The sequence below is a fragment of the Gallus gallus genome, chromosome 8 (genome assembly GCF_016699485.2).
Source record: "Gallus gallus isolate bGalGal1 chromosome 8, bGalGal1.mat.broiler.GRCg7b, whole genome shotgun sequence".
NCBI classification, from domain to species: domain Eukaryota; kingdom Metazoa; phylum Chordata; class Aves; order Galliformes; family Phasianidae; genus Gallus; species Gallus gallus.
The window spans coordinates 28,040,406-28,067,589 of record NC_052539.1 but is presented as its reverse complement, the minus strand read 5'-3'; the positions used below and the strand labels follow the sequence as shown (position 1 = coordinate 28,067,589).

General features: G+C 47.8%; 2 protein-coding genes and 1 long non-coding RNA gene across 7 annotated transcripts in view; 1 reads left to right on the top strand and 2 right to left on the bottom strand.

The window, feature by feature from the left end:
- Window positions 1-417, bottom strand: part of PDE4B (phosphodiesterase 4B) — a 144,029-nt gene extending 143,612 nt beyond the window's left edge. The window contains exon 1 of one of the 2 annotated variants that reach the window (XM_015291029.4): window positions 240-417. The gene's annotated coding sequence lies outside the window, so the exon portion shown is untranslated. Of the gene's footprint in view, window positions 1-96 lie in introns of both variants that reach the window. The other variant, XM_046944521.1, reaches the window with a different exon arrangement.
- Window positions 418-515: 98 nt separating this feature from the next.
- Window positions 516-14,274, top strand: LOC107054016. Of its 2 annotated transcripts, XR_001467913.4 has the most exons (4): window positions 516-688; window positions 1,339-1,433; window positions 9,020-9,221; window positions 11,603-14,274. It is a non-coding gene; the product is annotated as an uncharacterized LOC107054016 (long non-coding RNA). The 2 variants fall into 2 exon arrangements; XR_005861994.2 differs by lacking the exon at window positions 11,603-14,274 and having other exon boundaries at window positions 9,020-9,603.
- Window positions 13,095-27,184, bottom strand: part of LEPR (leptin receptor) — a 32,645-nt gene continuing 18,555 nt past the window's right edge. The window contains exons 10-19 of one of the 3 annotated variants that reach the window (XM_040704476.2): window positions 25,842-26,041; window positions 24,351-24,499; window positions 23,942-24,098; window positions 23,771-23,853; window positions 22,605-22,821; window positions 21,377-21,559; window positions 20,743-20,838; window positions 20,130-20,232; window positions 19,427-19,502; window positions 13,095-16,201 (exon numbers count right to left, since the gene is read on the bottom strand). In XM_040704476.2, coding sequence (XP_040560410.1) covers window positions 15,398-16,201; window positions 19,427-19,502; window positions 20,130-20,232; window positions 20,743-20,838; window positions 21,377-21,559; window positions 22,605-22,821; window positions 23,771-23,853; window positions 23,942-24,098; window positions 24,351-24,499; window positions 25,842-26,041 — 2,068 coding nt within the window. In that variant the 3' untranslated portion in view covers window positions 13,095-15,397. Of the gene's footprint in view, window positions 16,202-19,426; window positions 19,503-20,129; window positions 20,279-20,742; window positions 20,839-21,376; window positions 21,560-22,604; window positions 22,822-23,770; window positions 23,854-23,941; window positions 24,099-24,350; window positions 24,500-25,841; window positions 26,042-27,184 lie in introns of those variants that run through there. The other 2 variants (NM_204323.2, XM_046944211.1) reach the window with 2 other exon arrangements.

The window sequence follows — 27,184 nt, the reverse complement described above, 5'->3', positions numbered from 1 at the left end:
TCACATTTCCCCTCTTCGGAAAACCATTTCCTCTTTTCCTTCCGAGAAAAACCCATCCATTCCTATCACCGTGCGACTCCACACGGCAGAACTTACCCAGCCGCCGGAGGACCCACGGGCACCGTACGCACCCACCTGCCCGCGCCGGAGCTCCGCCCGCAGCCCCGCGCTGCGGCAGCCCTCGCTCAGCCCCGCCGCCCGCTCTGGCAGAGCCCGGGCGCCGCCGGGAAGCCGCTTACCTCCGCCGTTACCCCGCGTCGTCTCCACAGCTCCGCCGCGAGGCTCAGCGCGCCGCTCGGCCGGCTATCCGCGGCCCGCTATCCGCGGCCGGCAACGGCAGCGAGCGGGGCCGCTACCTGCCAGGGCTGCGCCGGCGGCTCGGCTCGGCACCGCTCGGCGCGGCTCCGCTCCCCCCCCAGCCGGCCGCGGGCTGCCGGGAGGGAGCGGCGCCGTCCCCCGCGGGCGCGGGGCGGGCTCACCTCAGCGGGTGCTCCGCAACGGGCGGGAAGGAGGGAGGGGCGAGCGCCGCCCGTGAGGAGAGCGGCGGTGCCCGCGGAGCCCGCGCTGCGCCTCATTCCCGCGCTGCCGTGTGAGGCCGCGGCTCAGCGCTGCGTTCAGCCCGGGCTTCCCGCTCTCTGAAAGACAGCGAGGCCCTGGAGCGTCCTGAGGGAGGCAGCGACGCTGTGAGGTGCAAGACTTTGCGCTCTTTAGTGGGGTCTGTGGCGACAGGACAAGGGGAAATGGCTTCAAGCTCAAAGAGGGTAGATTTAGGTTAGATATAAGGAACAAATCTTTTACAGTGGGGGTGGTGAGGCACTAGGTAAGGTTGCCCGGTGTTGTTGATGCTCGGTCCCTGGAGACTTTTCAGGCCAGGCTGGATCAGGCCCTGGGCAGCCTGACCTAGCTGTGCTGTCCCTGTGCATTGCAGGGCAGTTGGATTTGATGGCCTTCAGAGGTCCCTTCTAGCGCTAAGGATTCTAGGATTCTATGATCTGGAGCAGAGGAGGCTCAGGGGAGACCTCATTGCTCCTCACAGCTTTTGGCGGGAGGTTGGGGCAAGGGGGGGTCGGCCTCTGCTCCCATGGAACAGCGATGGGATGAGAGGTGACGGCCTCACGCTGTGCCAGGGCAGGGGCAGGCTGGGTGCCGGGGGACATCTCTGCTCCAAAGAGCGCTCAGCACCGCACAGCTGCCCAGGGCTGGGGGGTCACCGTCCCTGGGGGTGTTCAGAGCCGTGGGGATGTGGCACTGAGGGATGTGGGCAGTGGGCATGGGGTGGGTGGGATGGGGTGGGGACCTTCAAAGGCTTTTCCAACCTGAGTGATTCTGTGGTTCTAGGACACATGGCCCTCAGAACCCCAGCGCTTGGCTCCTGGCAGGGCAGAAGACATTGTGACATGGCGGCACAGCAGCAGCAGGATGTCCCCTTGGAGGTATGCACAGCTCAACACCACCGCGGGGCAGCGTGGCTGTGGCAGCAAACAGAGCAGCCTGCCTTCAGGGTGCAGCCACGCAACAAGGCTGCTCACAGCACCCCAAACGTCTATGATGTGGAGGCGTGGAAGAAGTCATTTCATGTGGGCTGGCTACAGCAGGAATGTCTGTTTGATCCTAGCAGTGTTGCTAGGTCTCTGGATGTTTGAGGTCTTCATCAAAGGCCTGGCTTCCAAAGTAGTCTAATGTCACTTAATTCACATTTTGAAAAGAGTAATTTTCTTGCCTTCATAGTCGAGGAGTAATATTTAACAGTCTTAAAGGAGCAGCTCCAACTCCCCAAAACCTCAGAATCCAGAATACAAAAATGAAATGCATTCATTGTAAAACCTTTTGAATTACAAGTTAAATTCACTATTTGTAGAGGACACAGACCCTTAATTTCAGGGAGTAATGACTGCAGTCTCTGAAAACTGAACAGAAAGCTGCTGTTTAATTCGTGCTCGAGGACTGTCTCATCGCCCAGTGTCCCACAGATTCAGGACAGACTGCACCAGATCGTGATAAACCAGTCTTTATGCAGTGCAGTGCAGGAGAACAATATTGAATGAAAGTTTTGTACCACTATCATAAAGGGGGGCAGAAGGGGGAGAAGAGATTGCATGAAGAGCTATTCATTGCCTTGTGGTGAAATGAAGAGTTAATAACCGCTTGTTAGATTTCCATACAATACACTTAGATAGCTTTTAGCACACACAAGGTAAGTTACTAATGACCAGCAAAAACATTCATTTTTTCACTCTTTTCCGTTCTTGAAATTTATTTCTGTACATCTAATATATATATTAAAAAAAAGGTGTAAGACTGCTGATGGGTGCAATTCAAATGATGATTCAGGTATGTGCTGTTTTTCATTACTTCACATCACAAACAAGAGTACAGAGACAGGCAGCCATGATGCTGGAATGGCAGGATTTTAAAGCAGTTGAAAAGCACTTCTCTGGAATCATTTCACACCTTTACAGCTTATCATCTCATCCTTTCTTTTGCCAATAAAATACTGTTCTCAACATTTCCTAGCCTGTCAGGGCTGCGGTCTCAAAAAGGAAAGATTGGCACCACTTTATCTTGGACAGCTCTTCCTGATGTGCCCAAAGCAGCCCTGTGTGGCGGTGCATGCAGGAGCTCTGCTTGATACAGAGCTGTTTGTCTGAAAGCCCTGGGCTGGCTTACAGCCACATGCACTCCCCCACATGGACGGACGCAGGCTGGCTTGCACCCTACAGTAGGGAAAACCTCTGCAGTTTTCAGAAAGAATAAAACGCATAAATCCCAACTGCCTCCAAAAAAGCCAAGCTAAGCCAGCACCAGATCTGATCTAACCTGCTGTGCATTGTAAGCCACTGCATTTCACCAGATTCCTCCTGCTCAGAATTGTGTATTTGACCAAAGCATATCCCCCAGAGTCAGACAGCCTGGGTCAGAAGGTTGGACATCAGTCATCATCACTCGGTAGGCTGTTCCACTGGTTGTTCACTGACAACAACAAAATACACACTTAACGCACTGATTTGAACTTCTCTGACTTCAGCTTTCAAGCACTGCTTCTTATTTTGCCCTTCCCTGCTGAACCAACAACTCTTTTACAGTATTTAACGTGCTAATCGAGCCATGGCTTAATCCTCTTTCTGATAAAATAAACAGATCAAGCACTTCAAATTCATTATACATGGTGTTTTTCCACTCTTCAAATATGTCTTTTTGCGATTCTTTCCGGGCCCCTCAAAACATGTAAATACCTTCTACAGAATGTGGGCTGCAAAACTATTTGTAGTATTCTGATAACAGCCTTATCAGTTCCATAAACCACATTCCCACTCTCCCTCCCAGGACCCTACTTGCGCATAGAAGGATCGCATCGGCTCTCTTTTTTGCCATTGCAAATAAAATTTTTGGCTACACACAAGAGCAGAAGCAAGTTGATTTTTTCCCTCTGGATGCTGCCTTGTTCAGAGAGTCACACATCAAAATTCTGATCAAAATTCTGGTGTGCAAGGGTATTCATGTTCGGGAAACTACAGAGAAGTCGAGGTCAGCAGCCCTTCCATACATTCTGGATTTAATCTCTTTAGTTTAGGATCAGGTGGTTCCCATATTTCCTTGCAAAATATATCACAACCTCGAGAGTTTCCTGTGGTTTGCACTTGGAGGAAAATGGTGATTTTTGAAATAAGCACAGCATTGGCTAATGAGTTCATTGCCTGTCATTTATGGCAAGAAGTTAAATCTTTGATTGTTCGTTATATAGCGTTTAGGAAAGTCATCTCTAAGTTCTGCTTAACTAAGAAAGCGCTGAGCACATGCAAGTTAGGATGGGACAAGTAAAATAGCTCAAATGACTAAAAGGAAGCCTTGTCTGCTAGATTATAAAGCCAAGAAAACAGGAATGTTGCTCTCAGGCCCCCACAGACTTCAGACAGTGCGTAGTGTCTTCTAATTCCCTGGCAACGAGGCACATCAGTAATCCCGATTCACTGAGTGATCTGCAAACAGTGTCAGAGACCCAGCGCCTAGCAGCACGTGGCAGTGTGTCACTGGGCAGAAGGAGCTGGCCATGACAGCCATCGCCGGGACAGAAGGAACTGGCCATCCTCCTGTCTTCACAGATCTCCAGCTTTCTGACACCCCATTGGAAACTCAAATGCTGATAGCAAAGGCTGTCATGGGGAGGACGAAATTAAGAAATTTCTTAGAGCTCATGCTGTGATCATATCACAGGCTGTGTTATTCTTATCTTCCTCTCCAGAATCTGCCAAGTCTACTTGGAGAACACGTCCATGGCATTAAGATATTCCACCAGCCCTGAGTGCTTCGTAATCTCACTGGAACAGAATACTGAAAGCTGCAAAGTTTACTGTACTGCTGTTCACCAGATACCACTTGTGAACACAGATATGTCATTGTCAGTGAGCTCTAAACACCCTAAAAGGTTTAAGGCTAATAAACCTGACTGATACCCTGCCAGCTTTGTGAAAAGGTTACATATGATTTAGGTAGACCAGTATAATACAATCAGTGCTTTTTGTTACTCTCTGCAGAATCTAGCTAATCCTCCAACACACACTAGCAGGCAAATCGTGAAGATCCCCACTGGGCCACGTCATGTCATGCGTCCGGTGTTCATGGCCAGACCTTCCCATTCCTGTGCTATCCCCCGCAGAGCTGCCCAAAGGCCACCTCCCAGCATCTCTCCGAAACTGATCTTCACAAATTTAGGCCAAGGCACGGAGATGAGACAGCCTAGGGGCGGCGATGAGGTGATCTCCTTAGTAGGTAGGAGGGAAGCATCTGTTCTCATTCTCTTGTGTCGCTTCATGTTTAAGCTGTTGACCCTGGGATCCACTGCCTTCCACGCAGGAACTGTCAGGATAATTACTCAGAGGCTTCAGATGCTGTCTGACAGGGGACATCCACTCCACAGTAATAGGGCTTAGTTCCTCCACAGCTGGACCCCTCACTGACAGAGTCCCCTGCTAATCAGTGCACTGAAATCCGATGATGCACTCGAGTGCCAGTGATGTGGAGATGATGCACAAGTGGTCAGTTCCGGCAGCAATCTGAGAGTATTTCTGGCTGTGGTGTAGGCACTGAGCTCTCACTTACCAGGGTCTGAGTAATGCTTTCCGTCATCTGCAGGTGATGACTTACCATGTCTGTCCCTTTCCGGGGTATGACGACTTTAGTGCAGCTATTCATGCCTTAATCACCTCTCAGACGCAGTACAGCCATATGAGGCACTTCATCAACTCCAGCAGGCTTAGGGGGCATTGCAGAACCCCTCAGCTGCACCAGGAACCATCCTAGACTTTGCTCTAATTCCTCATAAAACAGAAAATCAAGTGCAGCGTTCTCACCTCCTGCTTCATGCTCAGAGCCCTCCCACGGTGGAGGGCATCACTGACACCTCCACTGCTGCCAGTCTGTGGAGATACCTTCTGGTTTCGTGGTCAGCAGAACTGCCACGGGATCAGTGTGAGGGCATGGGATGAACCAAGGGGTAAATGCCATTAAATACCACCACTTCCTGCTCCGTGGAAGTGTACACTTCTCCAGCTTTGCTTTCTTTACAATAAAACACTACGACGATGTATATGTGAAAGAGGATGGGAAAAAATCCCATGTACAAAACGGGATGCTGTTACATCCTTTTTTCCTTTTTTTTCCTCCAATCTGAGAAAAAAATAAGCTGGCAGATGTTAGTCATTTTGCTTAATGCACTCAGATACCTTGTGATAAATGTGGTGGGAGAGCTTGTGTAGAACAGAATAACTGGCTTCAGCGAGGGGCTGTCAAAATAGTAAAAAGAAGATATGTTTCCTATTAAAATAGAAAGGGAATAAAAGCAAACGCGCTTTTGAAGGAGGATGGTTGGTATTAGCAAAGCTAAAAATAAGGGGAACACAGCCCTCATTTCACTGCTGGAGGAAAAGGGGAAATTTTTCTGTCTCTGAGATGAAATCACTTCCCTTCCCCATCCTTCCAGCCGCGGCTGTGCCATGAGGGCACCGCTGGCAGAACGGTTTCAGAGCTGCAGTTCTTATGCCCTGCACCGCTCCCAGCAGGCAGCACAGCCCCAGAGCTGCCACTGCGGGGGCTGTCCTTTGTGCCATCCCCAGAATCCCTCCAGAATTCTTCTCCTCAGCAAAGGGGATTCCTCGCTGCTGCCAGCACCAAGAGGAGAAAGGAGCCATTGCCTCCCCCCACAGTGTCTTCTCCGTGCCCCTGGTTCGTGTACCGAAACAGCGTCGTTTTCTCTGCAACTCCTCAAGAAGGCCTTGGTGCCAGCCGGGGGTACTGGGGTGAAAGCTGGTGGGAGGACTGCTAGGAGAATCATAGGGCAGTGTGGAAATGGGAAGGAATACACTGAGTACTGTAAGAGACCGGTGAATTAATTCACTGAGCATAATTAATGAATGTCTGTGCTCCCATCTCTGCTCTTCCACTGCGGCTGAAACAGCCGAAGGAGCTCTTATATATATCACATACAGGGGAATTACATGGGCTGTAGCTGAGGCTGTGTTCCTGTGATCAGACAGTGAAATTTACCTTCCATGTTTCATAACAGAAGAGTTACTGCAGAAATGACTGAGAGGTTATATTATGCCTTGCTCTGGAAAAGCTGAGTATTCCCATCCATTCCCTTCCAGACTCAGCAGCTGCTCCCATGGTGGGACCAAAAGGCAGCACCCGGAGTGCTGTGCCCAGAGGGCTGCTTCGTGGGGGCTGGGGGGCAGCCCTTAGCACAAAGGACAGGACGAGGCTGTTTCTTTCAGGCACACTGTTCAGAAGGGAATAAGCTGACGCCATTCAGTGTTCTGCAGCTTCTCCGTGTTTTGGCTGCTTACAGCCATCAGTACAGGCACTGCTCTCCTCTTCCTCCCCCTCAGCCGCCCAGCATCGGTTACAGCACTGTCAGACACAGAGCTGAATCAGCCGGCCCAGCCCGACGTGAGCATCCAAATAACTGAGAGGGTCGAAGTGGAAAGTGGACAGCCAGGGCTGGGGTCACGGCTGACATGGCAGGGAAACCTGCAGCAGAATAGCTAATCCTCCTGGTTAGGGCTTGCTGGCTGCCAGCCTAAACCCCCGGCGCTGATGCATCCAGCCCAGTTTATGGAGCTGTGGGAGGGAGGGCTGCTCTGTTGGCTAGATGGTGATGAATTCTGTGAAAAAAATAGCCACAGACAGCTTGCGTAAGAGACAAGGCTGGAAGGCCCTGGTATTTCACAGTGAACCAGCCAAAGATCCATCCAGCAGACCGGTCCAATCACAGGCAGTACACGTAACACACAAGTAATAACGCCCTGACACGAAAGCTGGCATTCTTCATCCACTGGGAAATGGCTGTTTTTACAAAGTGTCGGTATTCAGCCCCTTCATGTAATTAAACATTAATATTTTGCACGGAACAGGGAAACGGGTTTACTTTGGAACAAATATTATGGGTCAACACTAGTATAAAACACAGGATCGAGATATTTATCCATAACAGATACCTTTTTCAACCACAAATTTCAGTGAAATTTCATCCCATCCTCTCAGTGGGACATTCTGTTCCCACATCAATCGTGGAAATCCCCAGTGATGCTGCTTATACAAGCTATTCTCCATGGAAAGGAATGTCTGTGTAAATTACACCTCCAACTTGTCCAGCTCTCAGAGCCCAAAGGGCACTCTGCTCTGCTGCTGCCTGGAGCCATCCCCGGGGCCCTTCCCACCTCAGCTATTCACAATTCTGCTCACAGAGTATTTTCTCTGGCAGGGTCTTGGCAAAGCACCAACTCGAACTGGATATATATTCATCCAAATCATCTGTGCTGCATACCATTTCCTTACAGCTGCCTAGGAGAAACCATTTTAAGTCATCAAAAAAAGAAGCCCCAACAAATCGGCTATTGCACTTGATGAGCTTTGTGTCTGTTCTGTTCGGATGGGGTCCCTGTTCCTCTCACTGTTCCCCCAGGCAGCTTTCCAAGCCCCAACCCCACAGCCCCGAGGCAGCTGTGCCCTGGCCAGATGAGGTTGAACACTGGCTGGTGGCTATGCGGCTGTATGTGGCTGCAGGCAGGTGCCCTCCAGCACCACTCAGGTGGGAGCTGAGTGCTGCACGTGGGGGCCCAGGTGGGGCTGCCCAGGGCCATGGGGACCTGTGGATGCCCTGTGCTGCTTCACTGCATAATCTGTGCTCTCGGATCATTTATAGTGAGGATGGATGTGCTGGGAAGTGGTGTGTGCCAGCAGACGATGCTTATCAGCAGTGCTGGTGCCCACTGTATGTTCGCAGTGCTGTTTCTCTGTGAATCATCAGAAGACACACTGTAACTGACACGGCAGTGGGTGCCTGCCCCGGGGCAGCCAGATGCACACTCAATGCCTGCAGCTTTCACCGACCCTCCACCTTCCCTTTCCACCTCTTGTAAGTTCTCTCACCTTGCAAAGCTATTTGCTCCTTTTTTCTACCAGTGAAGATGACAAAAGCCACCTCAGAGTCACTCTATCAGATACAGAGGCATGTATGTACAGCAGTGTCATCCCATCTTTCACACCGCCACAAGTAATGAAACCAGCACCTCTGCAGACTTTGGCCTCCTTTTTCTTGTCTTGATCGGGAAGTGTGCAGTTAGACAGATGTGTGTCCGCCAGTCTGTGACACTTCTTTTATCTCAGCAGTCCATAAGGTGTCTGGGTGACACCTTCAGCTCTCAGTGCATTTTTATCAGCCCTGAGGGACGGATGGCTTCAAATTGCATATTAAGGGCTACAATTCCATTTGTTCATTGCTGCGTTCTTCTCGAGATAAACCGAGCAGCAGAGTGCACGTGGTCCTTTCTGCTGCCTACCCGTGCTCCTGTGCACGGAGTGGAGCCTTCTGCTTTTCCTCCTCTTGGTCACACCACATCACCAATAGGGCACAAACCAGCAGCAGCTGTCTGCCTCTGCCTTGCTCTTGCTGCAGTCAGAACAGAGCACCTTTTGCCACCATCCAGTGTTTGTTAAGGTGTTCCTCTTTGCTCCTTTCCTGCAGCTCATCCCCAGCTTGTTCTACACGAGGGCTTCCTGCCGTTGCCTGCCTGCACATGGAGCACGAATCTGAATGCAGCTCATCTCATGCACAGACACCTGAAGCCCTCAGCGCAGCTGGCAGCAGTGCGGTATGGACACGCCAAGTTTGCACAGTGGTGTTGGCAGCTGCAGCACATCCACCTTCACGTTGGCACCGTGACACGGTGAGCAAACACGAGCACACACACCAGGGCTGTCTGTAACTGTGTGGCTGCAGAGGACAGCCCCACGAGCTGCGGGTTTGATCTGATGGAGGCACATGAAGGGGATTTTCCTGCACATAAGGAGGCTTACAAAGATAAGGTCTTATCTTCCTCTCTTGTTTGCATCTAGATTTTTCACTGGTAAGATTAGAAAATCACTTCCCAGATATGTACCTAATTCAGTCAAGATACCACACACTGCATTTTACCTACAAAAACCAGATCCAATTGAAAGAAAATAAAACCTTCTGTGTTTTAGCCTGGCAGTACCTGATACGACAAAAACAAGGTAGACGGAAACATGATCAAATAAACAACAGCTGCTTAGAGCAGTGAATGCAAACCGTCTTTGCCACACTGACAGCAGGCAGGACAAGAGGGAGGCTGTGAGCTGGGTGCTGCATTTAAACCCACTTCTCATGGTTTGCTTTGCTCACACGCGTGACAGCTGAGGAGGCACTCACTCCCTGCAGCCCCGTGTTTTCTGTGCATTCAGCGGCCGCAGAGGAGTGCTAAATGCAGGGCTGCTGGGTGATGGCTGGTGGGGATGGCAGGAGGGAGGGCTTCAGCAATGGGTGCTGCGGGTGCGTTGGGTTTAGAAAGCATGGGGCAAAACCTGTTCTTGCCCATGCTGTCTGCAGCACTGAAGCAGACTTTCTCCTTGCTCTGCTCGTTGTAGCTGGGCAAGCTGAGTGCTCATTTCTCACCAGCACTGCGTCCTTCCAGTTTGCCTCAGACATTGCCTGTCAGTCTGGCTTGTGTTTCTGGCCACTGTCGCCCCTTAATGGCCCTGTGAGAGTGTCAAAGTGGCACTCGCTTTGAAATATATCTCCAGATACGGTGAATGTTGATCTCTGCAAATGCTCATGCAGTTTTAACCTTACTAACGCACCAACGCAGGAGCGGCTGCTGCAGCGAGATAGATCCACGTGGCTCAGAGAGCAATCTATTGAGAGCCCTGACAGGAAATTGGATGTTAGTCAGCGCGCAGTGATAAGGACAGGGCTCCTAATTCAACATCACTTTTCACATCTAGCTCATCAGAAAAGGAGCAGAAGGGATCCGCATTTATAAGACAAAAGGCAAATAAAACGTGGCATATATCCTCAGAGCGCATTTCAAAATCCTGTGGGTTGAACACAAACTCAGCGGGCATCCCTCAGGTACTGCTGTAGGAAGTAATCTCTCTGCAGCCATAAAACTCTACACGGGATGCTTTGCTTTAGAAGAGAGTTGTCATTTCCTCAGGACTGCTGGTGATGTGTCCCCGCTCAGCTCTGGAGGAGCGGCGTTTCTCAGCCGCTGTTTTCATGGCCACACAGCTGGAAGCAGAGCGATGGCAAGCAATGGCAAGCTGTGCTACCAGAACAGCATCAGCACTCTGCAGCTTGCTCCTCACATTAGGCAGGCAGAAGACTAAATAATTATTTCACTGCCAGCTTCTTCTAGCCCAGATTTTTAATCATCATTTAAAGCTTGAAGGAGTCTCTGAGTGCTTCTTTCCAGCAGCAGCTCCAGCCTGTGCTGTGTCTCCTGCCCACCTATGGATGCATCTCCCAGCGCTGCCTTGCCAGCTCTGGTTTGGGAGGAACAAGTCTGTTCCTTGGCTCCCCCATCCCATTCCTTCTCCTTCACAAAGTGACACAGCTGACAGCCACTCGTTTCAATATTGAAATGAGTTTCTCTGCTGAGAAGCAGCTTTGTAAAAGTAACCTCAGCTCACCGCCCGATGCTTCCCAGCAGCACTGGAGCCCCCAGCAGCCCCTCCGTCCGCCTCCATCAGCGCTGGCTTTCCCACCCCTCCCCAGCAGCGGGGCACTGCGGTATTTCATGAGCCACTGAGACTGATTTGCAGATTTCCTAGTGAGAGTTTCTCAGTGCCTTTCCCCGCTTTGCCAATGACAGCTCTTGCAGAAGCTCCTGATGGGTACTAATTAATTAGAGTCTCACACAGACAATTCCCTTTCCTTTTTTTTTTACTGGCGCCTGCCAAAACCAAGCAGGAGTGGGGCTGGGTGGGCCCAAAGGGGTCCCCTCCAACCCAAAGCATTCTGTGGTTCTGTGGGGGTGGGGGGTGTGAGGTCAGGCACAGGGAACCAGGGCTCTGCCACCACACAGCAGAGAGATCTCTGCACATCGGGCCCTATGATTGCACTGCAGATGGACAAAATTAACTCCTGTTGCTGGGAGAGCAACAGGATGGAGGATGGAGTAGAAACCTGCATTTTAATGAGGTCTTCTGCAACAGGGAATGCAGAAAGTGGAATATCCAGAGCAGAAGCACACCCTGGGTAACAGTTGGGAGCACACACGGTTCCATTCCATATTTTTAAATCTCACAGGTTTCTCGAGCTGAGGACAGCCCACCTGCATCCCTCCTGCACCCCACCACCACAGTGCTGCACATCGGAGCTGCTCCATGCGCCCAGCCCTGGCTCTCCTTTGCTCAGAGAACGCTCACAGTCATAAAGAAAAAGCTTTTATAATCAGCAGATGTGATTCGCCGCCAGATAATGCTTTTAGTTGTGAGGTTGCTCTGGTGTTTTGTTCACTCTCTTCGCCCTCATCTTGTATAGGGCAGGAGTTCCTGATGCTACCACACAGGGCTCCTTCCTCTGCCCCAAACCATCCTGATGTGAGTGCAGGGCGGGGGGAGGCTGTGACACAAAGCCACATCCCGCACTGCAGCTCTGCCCTCCCTGTGTCCCATCCCGGCGAGCTGCAAGGCGCTGCTCCACGCAGTTTCCCAGTGTAGGTAATGGCTTGGGGCCAACGTCCCTCCCCGGGGAGCTGCAGGCAGGGGCAGGATGGGCTGACACACCGCGTGCAGTCAGACAGACCCCCATTCAGTGCTGGCACCAACACTGAACACCCCTTCTGACGCTGGCAGAAGGCTGTGTTTCAGTTTCAGCTGGAAACTATCACTGTAAATTATCATAGGATCACAGAAGGATTAATGTTCCAGAAGCGAAAGCTGCGTTCAGAAATTAGTCTGCAGTTTATGCAAGCGGAAAAGAAAAACACGGGGCCTATTTTACGCAAACTGGGAGAACTGAGGCTGATGAGACCCAGCGGTGACTCAACGACAGACAGCAAACTGCAGGTGTTCAGAACGGGAAACACGATTCCTCGCTGCTTCTCACGTCAATCGCCCTGAAAAAGGGCATTTAACTACGGCTGCAAATGACCTGTAAATGGAATGGCAACACGCTCCATTCATTTTCTTAGATAAAAGAGCTACGCTCTTCAATGCACTTAAACGTTAATTTGCAAGAGGTGAATGTTAGAGCTTAATATGTACTCCTGAAGCTGCACGTGGCTCCTCCTAATTGCTTTTCCTGCTTAAACTGCGAAGGCCTTTCCTTGCCATGGAGCCACGGCAAAAAAGCCTAGAAGAAAAAGGTGGTACACGAGGGGAACTGACACAGAACACTTTGCAGCAAAGGCAGAGGTGTATCAGGAGGAGCTGGGGAGGCTGGGCTCCCAGAGATAAAGATCCAGGGCAGCTCCTACTGATGTCCCTCACCTCCGTGCTGAGAGCACCCTCTGCCTCCAGCTCTGAGCCACACCAGTACCGTACAGAGGAGACGGGATCTTCTGCCCTCCCCTGTACCCATCCCAGGAAAGCCATCCCATCCCTGCAGCCCAGGAAAGCCCCCATGCTCACCCCATGGACTGCTGCCTCGCTTAGCACTGCTGCTGTCCCTGGTTGCTGGATGAGCACTTGCTAACAGTAGTCAGCGATAAAATCGATGCAAATTTCTATTTCTCAAGACAGATCTCCAAACACAACCAGAAAACTTTGCAGGAAGCAGAACTAAAGGGACTCAAAGCTTGTGATGAATTATGCCTTTATTATTCTGGCCTACAGAGAGCTGTACTGCACTGCTCCCTTCCCAGCTGCGAGATGTGCAGCAGGCAGGGAGGCGTTCCTCCAGGCACAGCGGGCACGGCTGTACTGCAGCAGCAGTGACAAAACTGTATCTCAAGCAATCCCAGTGCCTTCCCATCCCAGGTAGAGGAGAGCAGATGGCTGAAGCACAAAAATCTGGGTCGTCTGCCCAAAATTCAGCTGCAGCACGAGGAATCCCTGCGGAGTCGCTGGGGAGGGAGGCGGGCAGCAGAGCTCTGCCCATCTCCTGGCCTCGCCAGGTGCCGATCTGCAGGGCAGAGCCCACACCCAGGGCAGTGCACAGCTCACTCCCGGCACGCTGAAGGCTGTGCCGCGTTGGGTTCAGCAGCAGCAGGGAATTTCTTTCTTCAGATGGATTCTAACTTTAGCATTCTCCTGGCTGCTAACCGCAGCTTTCTTTCACTCCTGCTGCCACCTTCCAAAGCGCAGCTCGTTCCAGCTGAGCAGCCACAAGTCAGCCTTTGTGGCACCTGCCACAGGGCCACTGCACCCTACAGGCACCTTTTCAAAACCTGAGGCTTTTCCTTCAGTCATGCTTCCAAGCAGTACGGAGCTCTGCTCAGCTGCCTCCTACATACTGCATTTTTTGCATGAGTACCTCACGTTTGTGTCACATTCAGCATCTGAGATGGAGGCATCCAGCAAGAGCCAGGTGAGCAGCTTGTGGGAGAAGGAGCGGCGCGGGCTTCCTGCAGAGCTTCTCTTCAAGTGCAAATATGTACTCGCTTTGGTCCCTTTTGCTCCACAGGATTTCCTATCACTGATACACGTTCACACCTCTACTATTGTTGTTATGAATTTTACCCTTTTGTTTTTCATTGCCTAATTAAGTTTCACATAAATTTAGCTTTGGAATACACAATATTTTCATCTGTCATAGCTTTCCAAAATAGTTCTTTGAAAAAGTACATATACAAAAATATTTACCAACTATAAAGTAGAAAAAATACATTTGGCTTGCAAAACCGTGGGTTTGTTTACCTGCAGATCTGGGATGCAGGACCCGATCCTCCTCACAGCTGAAGCCCTTTGGCTGAGCTCAGCAGGGCTCCTGGGGACAGCCTGACTTCCTCACATCCCACAGACAGGCGAGCTCGCTGATAAAACACAGGATTTCTGGATCCAGTTACTGCCATTTCTGCTGTGGGTTCTTATGGAATGGGTTTGGAAGAAATCTTAGCTCTCCTATAATACCATTTGTACCAGAACCTTGTGTTCAACATCAATAGTGTGGTTATTTCACTTCCAAGCACACCATTTTAGCCAGGTAACGCCCTGCAGTTATGGGGCCACAAGAATTTTAATTCTCCTCCTCTGCTTGCAGCCCTCAGCCACCAGAACAGCCACTTCTCCTCTACACACCGATGGCCGTTCAGCACGTGCCTCCAACCCCACAGTCCCTCTTTACAGCTCCTTGATGCTGCTGCTGAGCATTCCCATTTCACTTTAAAAGAGACAACAGGAAAACAGCCACAGGTTTGGCTCCAGTGGTCACAGCCTTCCTTCCAACAACTGACCTGCAGGGCTCTCACTGCTCTTTCATTCGGGCCATCTGCGTTTCTGCAGGCTCCATTCACTGCAGACAGCAGCGAAGCCATCAGTACATCAGGGTGTGTGGGGCAGGAGAGGGCCTCACAGCTGTATGCGTACTGTGCTTGGCACACTTGTCTCCTACCTGTGGTTCAGGTGCACATCAGTGCCCCATAAGCGGGCAGTATGAGAGTCCAGTGGCAGCACCACATCCAGATGGGCTCAGCCTGCTGCAGTCACCCCCCAGTGACACACCACATGTGAGTTTCTCTGCCCAAACATCAATCTCCTCGCTAACACTATGGGTTAGGTCTCTCTGCCTTGGGCTCCCCACACAACACCTGGAACAAGAGCAAACTCACTCAGAGTCTGGCAGCACGTATAAAGAGATGCTTTACTCCTGAATGGGGAGACGCGTGCTTGGGTCTGCATGGCCAACAGACATCCTTTGAATATATTTTTATATAAATTATATAAAAGAAGGCCCCACATTTGAAAATTAGGTCAAGAAGGGCCATCATAGAATCATAGAGTTCTATGATTCTATGAAGGGGAATTTCTTCCAACTAAAATCCTGTCACTCGAGGACAGGATCAGCTTCCCAACCTTCCTTAAAGAAGCTAGGAGAGGGAAAAACACAGTACATACCTACACTTAGAAAGCCATAAAGAGCATCAAATTAAGGTGTGAGGGCTTAACAGCTGTTCTCTGTGGTCTCTTGCACCTTGGCAGCAGTCATCTGAAACTGCGGCACGTATGGCACGATGGCTTTAATGCTACTCTGGATAAATGCATTTAAATTAGGAGGTGTATTCTGAAGAAATCCCACACCTCTGAGTAGATCAGCTGTATGGAAATGGCACATCAGTCTGGAACTTTCCGTTAAAAAAATGTCATTTTCTCTTTTGACCAGTGATGTTATCCCTAGGTAATGGAGACCTCGCTCAGGGCTACCTCCATCTGTGAAAGCATCATCCTGATCTGAAGGCTCGGAAAATCCCTCTGAAGAGATAAGGGAGAGGGTCTTGCAGGGCTGGCTGCCAGGCTGGTCAGGCAGCAGGAGGAACGCCTCATTTCCCAGCTCCCAGGAGCTACCTGAGCGTGCACCTGCAGCCAAGGAGTCTTCAGCTAGAAAACGTCCATCAAAACGACATCTGGGATTCTTATTCTGTTCGTAAAGCCCACCTGATCTGGAGTTACTGATAACAGTGGCATACTTAATGTTGGACTGACTTGCTGTTTCTCCAGAGGTCGGGTCACTGGGGGAGCACTCCAAGGAGCTGCGACCACTGAAGTGGCTGCTGGGACACGCAGAGTCGTGCTCAGAGTCTTCAGGTTTTGTGAACGTGGAATCAAGCACTAAGAAATCTTGCGTGTCTTCTTGTTCCAAAGCTTTAGTAACACTGATGTCTTCCAGCACTATTTCCGGTTCCAGAAGAAGAGGCTCAAATGACATTGCTTCAGGGTGCTTGACAAAAAGGTGCTCAAAAGTTTCAGGCTAGAAGAAAAAACACAGTTTAATGCTCATCTGCTATTTAACAGCTCTATTTCGGCATGAAGCTACAGATTTCAAGAATCACAGACAAAATCCCCATCACTTAATAAGAGCATGTCATTGACAATCCCCTAAAACACATCTCCTCCTCCTTTATGCCTGGCTGGTGGTGCGGACTGAGGGGAAAGCCAAAGCATGGGGTGCCAGGTGCTCAGAGCAGCAGCCGGACAGCAGCCACTGAGGCTGAAACACAGCAGCAGAGAGGTCCTGTTTGCTTCAGGATTAATACATGTGCCCAAGTGCTTTGTAAGACAGAGGTCTTGTGCCCTTAGATTTTCTTGACTTCATTTAGATTATTTAAACTGAGATCACAGAGCCAACTAAAATAACTTCTGCAGCTGGGGCAGGATTATTTAGGGTCACATTTGGGCTTTCTGTAGTGTTCTGAGAGCATTCCCATCTGAGTGCCAGCTGTACGTCTGAACTGCACAAAGAGAAACATTTATTTTGGAGGAACGTACGCTTCCCCATCCCTGATATACACACATACAAAATATACAACAGCACAAACAGAACAAAACAGGAACTTCTAGCTACAAAGGAGAACTCACTTGAGGAAAAAATGTATTGAGGAAAAAATGTATTTCCTAAGAAATCCAAGACAAAACAAACAGATAAAAACAGATTTTGTGTGTATTAACAAACCATATTTTATAGCAGGAAAGCTGCCAACACAACCAGGAACGTGTCAAAATACTCAGAGTGCTCTGCAATGATAGACCCGAGCGCAGCAACTCGCATGGCTGGGGCTGCTGCCCCCACATGGCACAGCCTGCAGCAGTGCCTGCCCACACTGCGGCCCTCCACACAGCGCTCCTCCTGCTACACCTGCCCTGAACAGACACTTCATTTACCGAGCAAATAACATGATTTTTCCTCATTCTGACGTGTGTGTAGACTCAGTCTTGCAAGCCTTTACATTTGCCTATTTTAAACTGTGATTTTAAGCTCTTGCTACAACAAGCAATACAATTCTGATAAAACAATACTCTATAAATGCAGTTCAGAGCACCAAATAGCAGTGTCCTGTGTTGAATATCCAAAGTAATGGTCTGATGTTGACTGAAGGACTTAGTATTGGTATGTGCAGAGACAAAACAAGACTTCTGCATCAAATGCCTTCAGAAAGACACCAGAACTTTCCAGCAGTGGCATATGGGCTATTTATGTAGTCAGTGGTTATTGTAGCTAAGCAAGAATACCATTCTGCCCTGTACACTGCTTTCTCTAGTGGAAATTGCATGCATACGTGCAAGTGCAGAATTAGGCCCAGACCACATTGCTGCAAAGAATGTTTCAGCCTCAGATACCATGAAATGAGTGGGAGCTGATCGTGCTGATCTGAGGACAGGCCCCGTGCACTTAACTGTAAGCAGTCAGACTGAGACGTGGTACGAAGGAGGCGTGCCTCCTCCTGCAGAACGAGCTGTCAAAAATCATGTCAAACATCAACTTCTTTCATACTTGCATGCATCATTTCCTTCCCGTTAATTATGGAGCAAGGGATATGAATATGCAGCAGTATCTGCAGGCATGACTTCACCCTGAGTTAAAACATCACCAGCTTCAATGTGCTCATTTCAGCCCCACCAGTCAGTAAGGAGAATCATTTCCAGTGTGCCAAATCCAACACCCATCTGTGATAGTGAGGATTGCCACAAGCTCCTCTTGTTATAAATGCAAAGATTAAACAGACAAAACAAGGTGTGCTGCTGCAACCGATCCTCCTGGCACTTTGCTATTGTTTTCTCACAGAGCCCACCCATTCCCAGGATGCAACCATGGAGGCAGACATGTCAGACTGCTCTGGGACCTAACAGCCTGTGCAAGGAAAACACACTGAGCCCTGCACAGCAAGGCAGAGGCACAGGGACTGCTGCCACAAGGCTGCATCTTCCCCAGCAGAACAAACTCCAAAAGCTTCATTTTACATTCAAACATACAGTGTGGTGCATCAGAGAAGTATTTCAGCACAATAAAAAGCTACAAAAAATAATGTTAAAATTAAGATGCAATGATAAATGTACGTTACATTAGGCAGAAACTGCTCTAACATCACCCTAACCAGACTGTGCTTGGGGATTTCTGCTTGCTTATTTCTAACCCTCAAGATGATTCAGACATCTGCACTGATACAGCTGCTTGTTTGAATGATAACGAATAAAGAAGCCATATAAATAGCATTCATGTTGGAACCTTCAGGAAAAAAAAAATCAAGTAAAAAAAAACCAACCAAGACACAACATGCACACAGTATCTGCATTCTCTGAGTTGCTGCTGCTGCACCAGGGGCACGTAAAAACTTCAGAAGATCTTAAGAGCAGAACCTCGTACAAGTGACAAGCCATGTTCTGGTCTGTAACACGGCACCTACTCCGAATTTTTGCAAGGGTAGTTTAGATTTTTGACAGAGCTACTTCTGCGATTCATTATAATTAAGCAAATGAGCATCATAAGGTGTCTGTGTTTCCTGTCTTCTGAATATAAATAGAAAAACCTTCTAACCCTAGGAAGCCTGGGAGATGGCCCAAAGGTTCGAGCAGGCAGTGACCATGATTAGGCTTGAAAGAATGTCCATTCTCTGTTGGAATGAAATGAGAAAGGAAACCTTCCCTTCCCTGGGAATGCAACTAAAATACCCCAAAGAAATCTTCTGTCATTAGGTGCTCTTTATTTTAGAAATAACAGGCCTAATTTAGATCACTGTCTCAATGACTACACATTGTCAGTTCCCAGGACCATGAGAAACTCCATTTCCTGGTGCAAAGGGGTTATGTCCACATAAAGGCTCTCACTGGTCACAGCTCATTGCATCACAGCTCTTGATTCACGTGGTAAATAGAGAGGCAGTTTACTCCAGCAAAACATACAGCCACCGCTACAAGCACGGCACCCATCAGTGCCACAGGAGCATTACACCGATGGGACACGTTTGGATTCTACAACTCATGTGCTGCATTCGAGAGATGGTGGTCTCTGGTCCTGGCACATTTCAGGGTGCTGATTTTCTACAGCTAAAAGAACTGCTGTATTGCCAACTTCAGAGGCTCCAGGTGCTTGGTTCAGTAATGCAGGCGGGCTCTAGACTAACCGACACACTGAGCTCAGTGCTGAGCAGACAGCCCCCAACCACAGCATGGGGGACAGCACCACCAGGGAAACACATACCTGCTGAAAATCAACACCTTGTGCCCACGAGCAATTCTTGGGGTTTGGAACATCTTCCCAGAGCAGTTTCTTCATTCTGAAAGATGAGGTAAATTCTGGAGTTAGTACTACACTCATACATGCTGTACCGCTGTTACTCCCCTTTGCTATGTCAGAAAAGGAATACGTGACATTTTATTTATCCAGAACACTGTGACCATGAAACAGTCATTTGGGATTTTCTAGAAGGTCAAAATTAAATGGAAAAATTAACAAGTGACACAGCAGCTGGCAGTTTCATGAATTATGAAATGTACAGGCAGCCTTTGCTGTGCTGGACCCCAACCCACCCTCCATAAAACTCGAATGGACTTCTTTTGGAATTGGCTTTTCCTTCAGACCTTAGTTTGTAAGGAGCATTAAATCTGCAGAACAGAGTGCATTACAAATTCAAAGCACCTGGCACCCATCAGCTTGTCCACAAAGTACTGCAGAAGCAAGCAGTGTGGGATACAGGCCGACGTGGTATTTCCCACTGAGAAAGGACAGCAGCTCTGAACGGGCATTACTCTGACGAAGTAACAAGGCATTCACATCCCTGGTGCAACATTTCAGAGCCTGCGCCCAGCTTTCCTCAGAAGGACACTGCCCACCAGCTGAGCAGACACAGCAAAGCTGCATGGCCTTCCAGAGGACTTCTGGGATTTTATGAGGACGAATTTACCTTCGGTGCGAAACCAGCAGCGCTCCAAGCAACAGCACGGAGGTTGAAATAACTATTGGCAGGACCATATAGAGGTTAGAACTGGTCTGACTGGCATACCCATCTGGAGGTAAAAGGAATGTAGGTAACACTGCAGTGAAATTATTTGTCTGCGAACAAACAGTTTATAGAAGACAAATAATGACCACTTACATAAACAGCAGAAGCAACAGCCTAAGCAAAGGATTTGATAACAGTTTTATCACACATCAACCAATGTTCACCTTGAGAACAGACAGACAAAAAGGAAGGGATTATTCTAAATACTGAGGTGACTCCTCCATCTTGGTGGGAGGCCCTTGCTATGGAAGTTGGAGCATGTAAATAAGGGAACAGTCCATAACTGGAAAATTAAGAACGTAGGATCTCTGCTCCCCAGTTAGGTATATGGAGATTCAGTTGTCTCACTCAATTCACTCTACAGAGTTTCCACATTAGAGGAACTGAAATCCAAAGCACTGTTTTCAGATGTATCAAAATCACTTCATCTTTTTTCTGATAAGACACAGACTTCCACTTTTTACTAACAAGCTCCTACTTCACCAACCACACAGAAGAGAGACGCTGCATTCACCTTTGGAGAACTGATCCGTGGCTCTGGATTTGCCAACTCCTGCAGCAAACACGGGGTACAGGCTGAACCGGTACTTCTCAATCAGAATAAAGTGGTCTGGAAGGAAGAAGTCAGCCTTCTCAATGTAAGTTATTACCCTCCTATTAACCAAGGGCCTCCAGAGAGGTCACAAATCAGAGCCAGGCCACAGACAGGAATGAGGAAAACTACCTTTTATAGGCATGCACTTTAATATCCAAAGATTATTAATCCTTGCTGCATAATCTAGCAAATTTTTTTCCACGGAGTTAACACTTTTATGCAACTACTGTAAACATTTCTAAGATTAAAGCAAATAACAGAGATGGAATTAACACATTAACTTAGGTAACTAGCTGGTATGGTCAATATTCCAGAGCTAATTTTATTGTATTGCCAAAAAATGAGCACACATCTCAGCTTCATTCTTCATCAATTTCAATTAAGAAAGCAACAGTCAGTCCTCTCACGATAATCAGGAATTGCTGTATTTCTCCTTACCATAAAATCAGAAGTGGAGAGATGGGAAGAGAGGAATCTGAGAGCTCAGGGATGCTACATTTTTCTATTCCATAGCAATTAACACAATGCATTAAATTTTCAAGTACACACTCACCATAAATATAGTATTTACTAATATTTGGAGGAACTTGCACCCACTTCATCTCCTCTTCTTTGTTAAGGTTTCTCCACTCAATAATAAAAGATGTTATCACATATATTTGAGGCGAAAGCGTCCAAGTCAAAATCACACACGTGCTGTTCACTGGGTAAGCAATGAGAGACTGCACAGCATTCACTGCCAAAGCAAGGACAGAACAGCTGTGAGAGACAAGGGCTCCAACAGAGGTGAGAGCTGGCTAAGCATACTGCAGCATACATGCACACAAATGACCAATACAGTTTAAGAGCTTCACTTTAGTTTTATCATTATACACTACAGCCCGATCCGTAGTTCACTATGTGCAAATGTATTTCTCTAAGCCAGTGAAGCTTGGTCTCCACCAACTAGTCCTGAGCACTAAACAGACCAAGCTTCTCACCAAACAAATGTCTGTGTTCTCATGTGTACCTCCTTAATCGTCACTCCTTAACTAAGAAATAATCAACAAATGGACTTCAGCTACAAAAACATACACTGAGAGTCTACAAGCTAAATCCCATCTAATCCCCCTAAATAACACAGGCAGACCATAATCCAGGCAGACAAACGCTTCCCACTTCATCTGCTACCAACTATGGGTCTCCACCCTTACGTACAGTATCAGAAAGAATTTGACCCATAAAAACGCTTCTAAAATGGCATTACTGTGGAAAAGTGCCATGAACAAACTGCAGACATGTTGCCCACAGCACACATTAGCATATGAACGTGACAAAATTAAAAATTCTAATTCTTAATAGTCTTTATTTCATTAATGAATCACAGCTTGGCTCAACTGCTGAGAAGGCGGCTCGGGAAAGAGGGCTGCACCTCTTTCCAGCCAGGGAAAGACCACATTTCATTCTGGAAGCAATAAAGCATTCCCCTGCAAGAATGCTGGGCGTTCCCAAGACAAAGCAGATGAAAGATCAGTTCCACAGCATGATTTCATTTTTATTTGGTTAATTGCTTTATGTTCCATTACTGGAGGGGCAATGTCCCAGGTAAGATTTCCAGGTGATGGAAATTTCATTTTTCAAATAGCACAGAATCTGTTTCCATACATGGCTGAACCAGCTGTTTCTCTTTTTTTTTTCCTAACAAAGGGAATTTCGTTACAAAGAAAGCTTTGCCTTAGAAGCATCACAAGGATTCCTAAAGTATTTCACATCTCAAAACGGTAACTAACTGATGCTCTTACCTGTGCTCATTTGTTGTGACAGAGTTAAATTAAAATTAACTGAAGAAGCTCCAATTGAATTCACGGCTAGAATTGTAATGGTGTGTGTGCTTTCAGTCCATGGAAATGAGCAGGTGGTGCCATTGTCGACATATTCTGACCACGAGGTGTTTTCTGACGTCTGATGCTTTATAACGTACCGGCTCACACTGCACAGTGAGTGATTCTTCATCAGTGGCTGTGGCAAACATTGACATTAATCAATTTCCCAGACTTTGATTTCAAAAGAAAACGTTTGGACAGAAGTGTCAGTGTCCCGGTTTTAAGACAACATGACCCAAGAAGGATACTCTATATGCTGTTTCCTTAAACAAAGACACCACAGTCCACTCACAGACCTGACTTCCTCTCTGCCCCATCCCTGCAGGCATTCAAGGCCAGGCTGGATGTGGCTCTGGGCAACCTGGGCTGGTGGTTGGCGACCCTGCACATAGCAGGGGGTTGGAACGAGATGAGCACTGTGGTCCTTTTCAACCCAGGCCATTCTGTGGTTCTATGATGTGATTCTGATACCCCTACTTGCTATCTATCCAGTGAAAGGGGGCACAAGGGAACACAAAGTTTCAGACTCCTACAAAAAGTTGCTGCTTTATGTTGGTGTTTTTTCAGGATTGAAAAAAAAAAAAAGAAAAAGAAAAAGAAAGAAAACCAACCAAAAACAAAACGCGGGACAGATGATTATTTTCACACTTAACATCACTGCAAGGACAAGCAGGAGCAGCCAGTCGTACTCTTTTCCTCTATCCTGCTTTAACCTTTGAAGGTAGCCTTGCCAAGTCTATATGCAGTTCCAGTGGTGTTTGTACAGGCAGCTGTCTGGGAGTCAGTGGCACATTCTGCTCCGAGATCTCAGTTAGCAGAACTTGGCAGCCAAAAACTGCATCTCTCATTCCCTTACAGTCTTTGATTCCATCTTAATTTTATTTTTTTTCCCCAAGTATTAGAACAAATTGCACGTTAAATCTGTTTCACACCACTGGTATAATTAACACTGCATGTGCAGGCTGACATGAACATACAACACAGCACTGCATGGGGAGGCATCACATTCCTAGTTGTGTAATTCTGGCAGTGCTTTCGGATCACACCTCTTTCAAAGTGAAGGATCAAAACGTAACTGTTCTCACCTTCCACAGGAGCGTAACGTTCTTCTGCCCCGTTGCTGGATCTTCAGTAACAGTTCTCCAAAACTCAGGGCCATGTAAGGGAGCTGCAACATTACAGTTGTGAAAGAACAGCGTCACATCTCAGCCTGAAACCGGACAAACCACCAGAGCACACCCTGAAGGCACATCTACCTTGGATATCTTTTACTGCTGCATAGGCTGATCTGCTCCAGTTGCTCCAGTAGCCTAAGCCATCCAGGGCTCTGCAGCGGATCTGAACAATATATTCAACACAAAGTTGCACTTCTATCACAGCTGATCTTGTTGGTACGCTTAGAACTTCATACAGCTATTGAGAAGAGAAGTCAAAATACTGAGAGTAAGAACAAAGGGTTGTTTCGGCACCTGTGACAATCAAAACTCTTGAAAATAAATCCAACAAGAGAGAGAGGCCTATTCAGTAACATTCCTGTGCCAGATAATGCAAATACTCAGAACTCTGATTCATTGCGTACAACCAACTCCAATACCTGCTAGCTGACAGGCTACATGACAGCACTGCAACAATTCATGCTTCGCTCTGGATTGAAAAAGACAGTACCTCCCATGTGAGTTCTTCCCTGTTCACTGCGTACCGGATCTGAAACTTAAGGTCATCATTTGTAAACACGGGGTTTGTCCAGCTCACGTTCAGCAGCCCATCGTTTCTGGTGATCTCTGCTTTAATGCTGGAGGGAGGCAGTGGCTTCACTAGAAAATGCAAGCGGAAAAGAAAGACTGTAACATCACCAGTGACATTTGTCATTAAGTCATCACTGCCTGCCTCCCTCTGTCCCAAGGGCAGCAGGTAACACTGTAGCCTCTGCTACTCCAGGTGAAGCTGGACTATAACACCAACTCCCCAGTGCAGGCATAAAATATGTACTCTATTCTGCTTTATTTCATGTAGCACTTCGTGGTCTATCTGGAGTACAGAAGGAAGCAGCAATTGCAAACACTGCATCTGGGTGGAAAACCAATACTTTCTCTCTGTAGATGGATGTAGAAAAATTTTTTGCAGAAGTCACACGAAGCCAAAGCTGCAATGTGTTCCCTCTGCATATGTTCTCGTTTGTGTCCAAAGCAATACAGAGTCCAATGAATGCTCTGAGTCATGGACCCAACAACAAGACTTGCTTTGCACATTTTGCAGTGTTTGAAAACACTCAAGCGCTGTTTCTGCCTCTATCTTTTACACAAATTTCAGTGCTCTATGCGTCACAAAACAAACTTTGCAAAAGCATGCAAGAACATAAACAGCTCCTATGCTCTTAAACAGGAACATGCTATCATGCTACACTGCATCAAAGCATAATCTTCAGAGAACCACAGTATGGCTGAGGCTGGGGGTACCTCTGGGTCCATCCAACCCAAGTCATTCCCCAGCAGGGCCCCCAGAGCTGTGCCCAGCCACAGCCACGTGGGTTTGGAGTTCCTCAAGGAGACCCCTGACTCTCTGGTCCCTGTGCCAGCACTCCGGCACTGCCCAGCACAGAGTGCTGCCTGGCGGGCAGAGGGAGCTCCTGGGCTCCAGTATGTGCCCACCACCTCTGGGCCTGCACTAGCATCAACGCCTAAAGCCTGGCTCTGTTCTGCCTGCACATCCCTTCAGGTTATTATGGACATGGCATCCCTCAAAGCCTCCCCTTCTCTGGGCTGAGCAGTCCCAGCCCTCTCAGCCCCTCCTCAGAGGAGAGACCAGAAACAAGTCGCTAATCAAGAATCTTAAAAATCAGACTGCCTTTTACCAAACTTTTTTTTTTCTTTTTCTGGATGTCTTTGCAAAACACTCAAAAGGACAGGCGTACAAAACTAAGTGTGTCATTTAACAGGTACTATGTACAGTCATGGTCTACTCCTGTGCCAAGCAAAATCTATGGAAATAACATTTAATCCAATGTTTTTTTAGAAGACAACACTGAAGTTCTTATGTGTTTATGTTCTTTCCACAATATAATTTATTTAAAATGCTATGAAGTACTTCACCTATACCATATAAGGCCTGAAAGCCAAGGTCACAAGTGAAGAAAGACGTGCAGAAATCTAGACCTACCCACATCTGCTGGAACGACACAAGTTGGTGAGGATTCAAGTGTTCCCAGCGAGTGCTTAAGCTCAATCCACATGGTATATCCAGATAAAAGAAAAACAGGCTGAAATGTGCACTCATAAGAATGATTCCTCTGGAAATGGCATTCTTTCACCTCTGATTCTGGAGGAGTACTTGGAAAGTTAGAACAATAAATTTTGCTCCTTAAAAGAGGAAAAACATTCAGTTAATGCACTGCAACAATAAGCTGCTCGTGGCATCAATCACACAGGAGGTAATTAAAACCAATGTTATCACTGGAACTGTGTGAATTTTTTTTTTTTTTATGATTATTTGGACAGATCTTGAACTTAACTGTGCACTGAATGGAGAAATAACACACCAGCGTTGTTCCTTAAAGCTTTGGCTCTTAGCCTGGAGGAAAAGTAGGACATGGATAGCTCATCCCAGTGCAAAATCTTTTGATAACAGACTAACAGCAGGAAGAAAGAGGTACAAAAAGAGCAGGCATCTCCAAACACTTATGAATCACGTTACTTCAGAGGTATTTAGAGGCAAGGCAGCCAGGAATATGACTTGCCAAACACCAACCGATGTCCAGAGCATAGGAGCCCAGTCAGATATGCACAGTGAAGTCTCCAGGAGACTGAAATCCCATACGAGTATTAATTCTGGAGGGTGCTATCAAAATCCCACAGGCAGTCAGTATCACAGCTGGCAACAGAAGAGAGGAAACCTGGGCTCTGGACAAAATAGCAGTAATGTCTTATGGGAGGTGAGAAGGACAGGCTCCAAATTCCTCCTAAGCTTCTGCACAGCTCAGACTTGCAGTAAGAGTGGCCAGATAGGGTATTCATTATTCGGCTGGACCACAAAAGTTAGCCTTAGCTGAATCCTTCCTCTTCCTGTCAACACAGCTAATACTGATTAACAGTTGTCTGCTGCTTAGAGGGTTTAGCTTAGCGTTCTGTTTTTCCAGGATGATCAGTTCTGTGCTGTTACAGTTGGCAGCACTGACTGTAGAGGAAGACGTAATAAGGAGCCAATGAAAACAGAACACCAACATTCAAAGCTATCACACCACATCACTGTACAGCATGGGATTTCATCTCTCAAATGGAATCACATCAGTATGAAGAATAGCTGTGTGCTCCTGGAAAACCTCCCATCCATTCCCCATGGCACTTCTTTTTTAAATTCTTGCTCTTTCAGTCCTTAGTATTAACAGAGCAAACACACACACACACACACACACACAGAGCTCCATTAAAAAAACCATGAAACAGAACCTCAGCCCAAGAATAGTGAAAGAAATATCACATGAAATACTAGCACTCAGCAAGCAT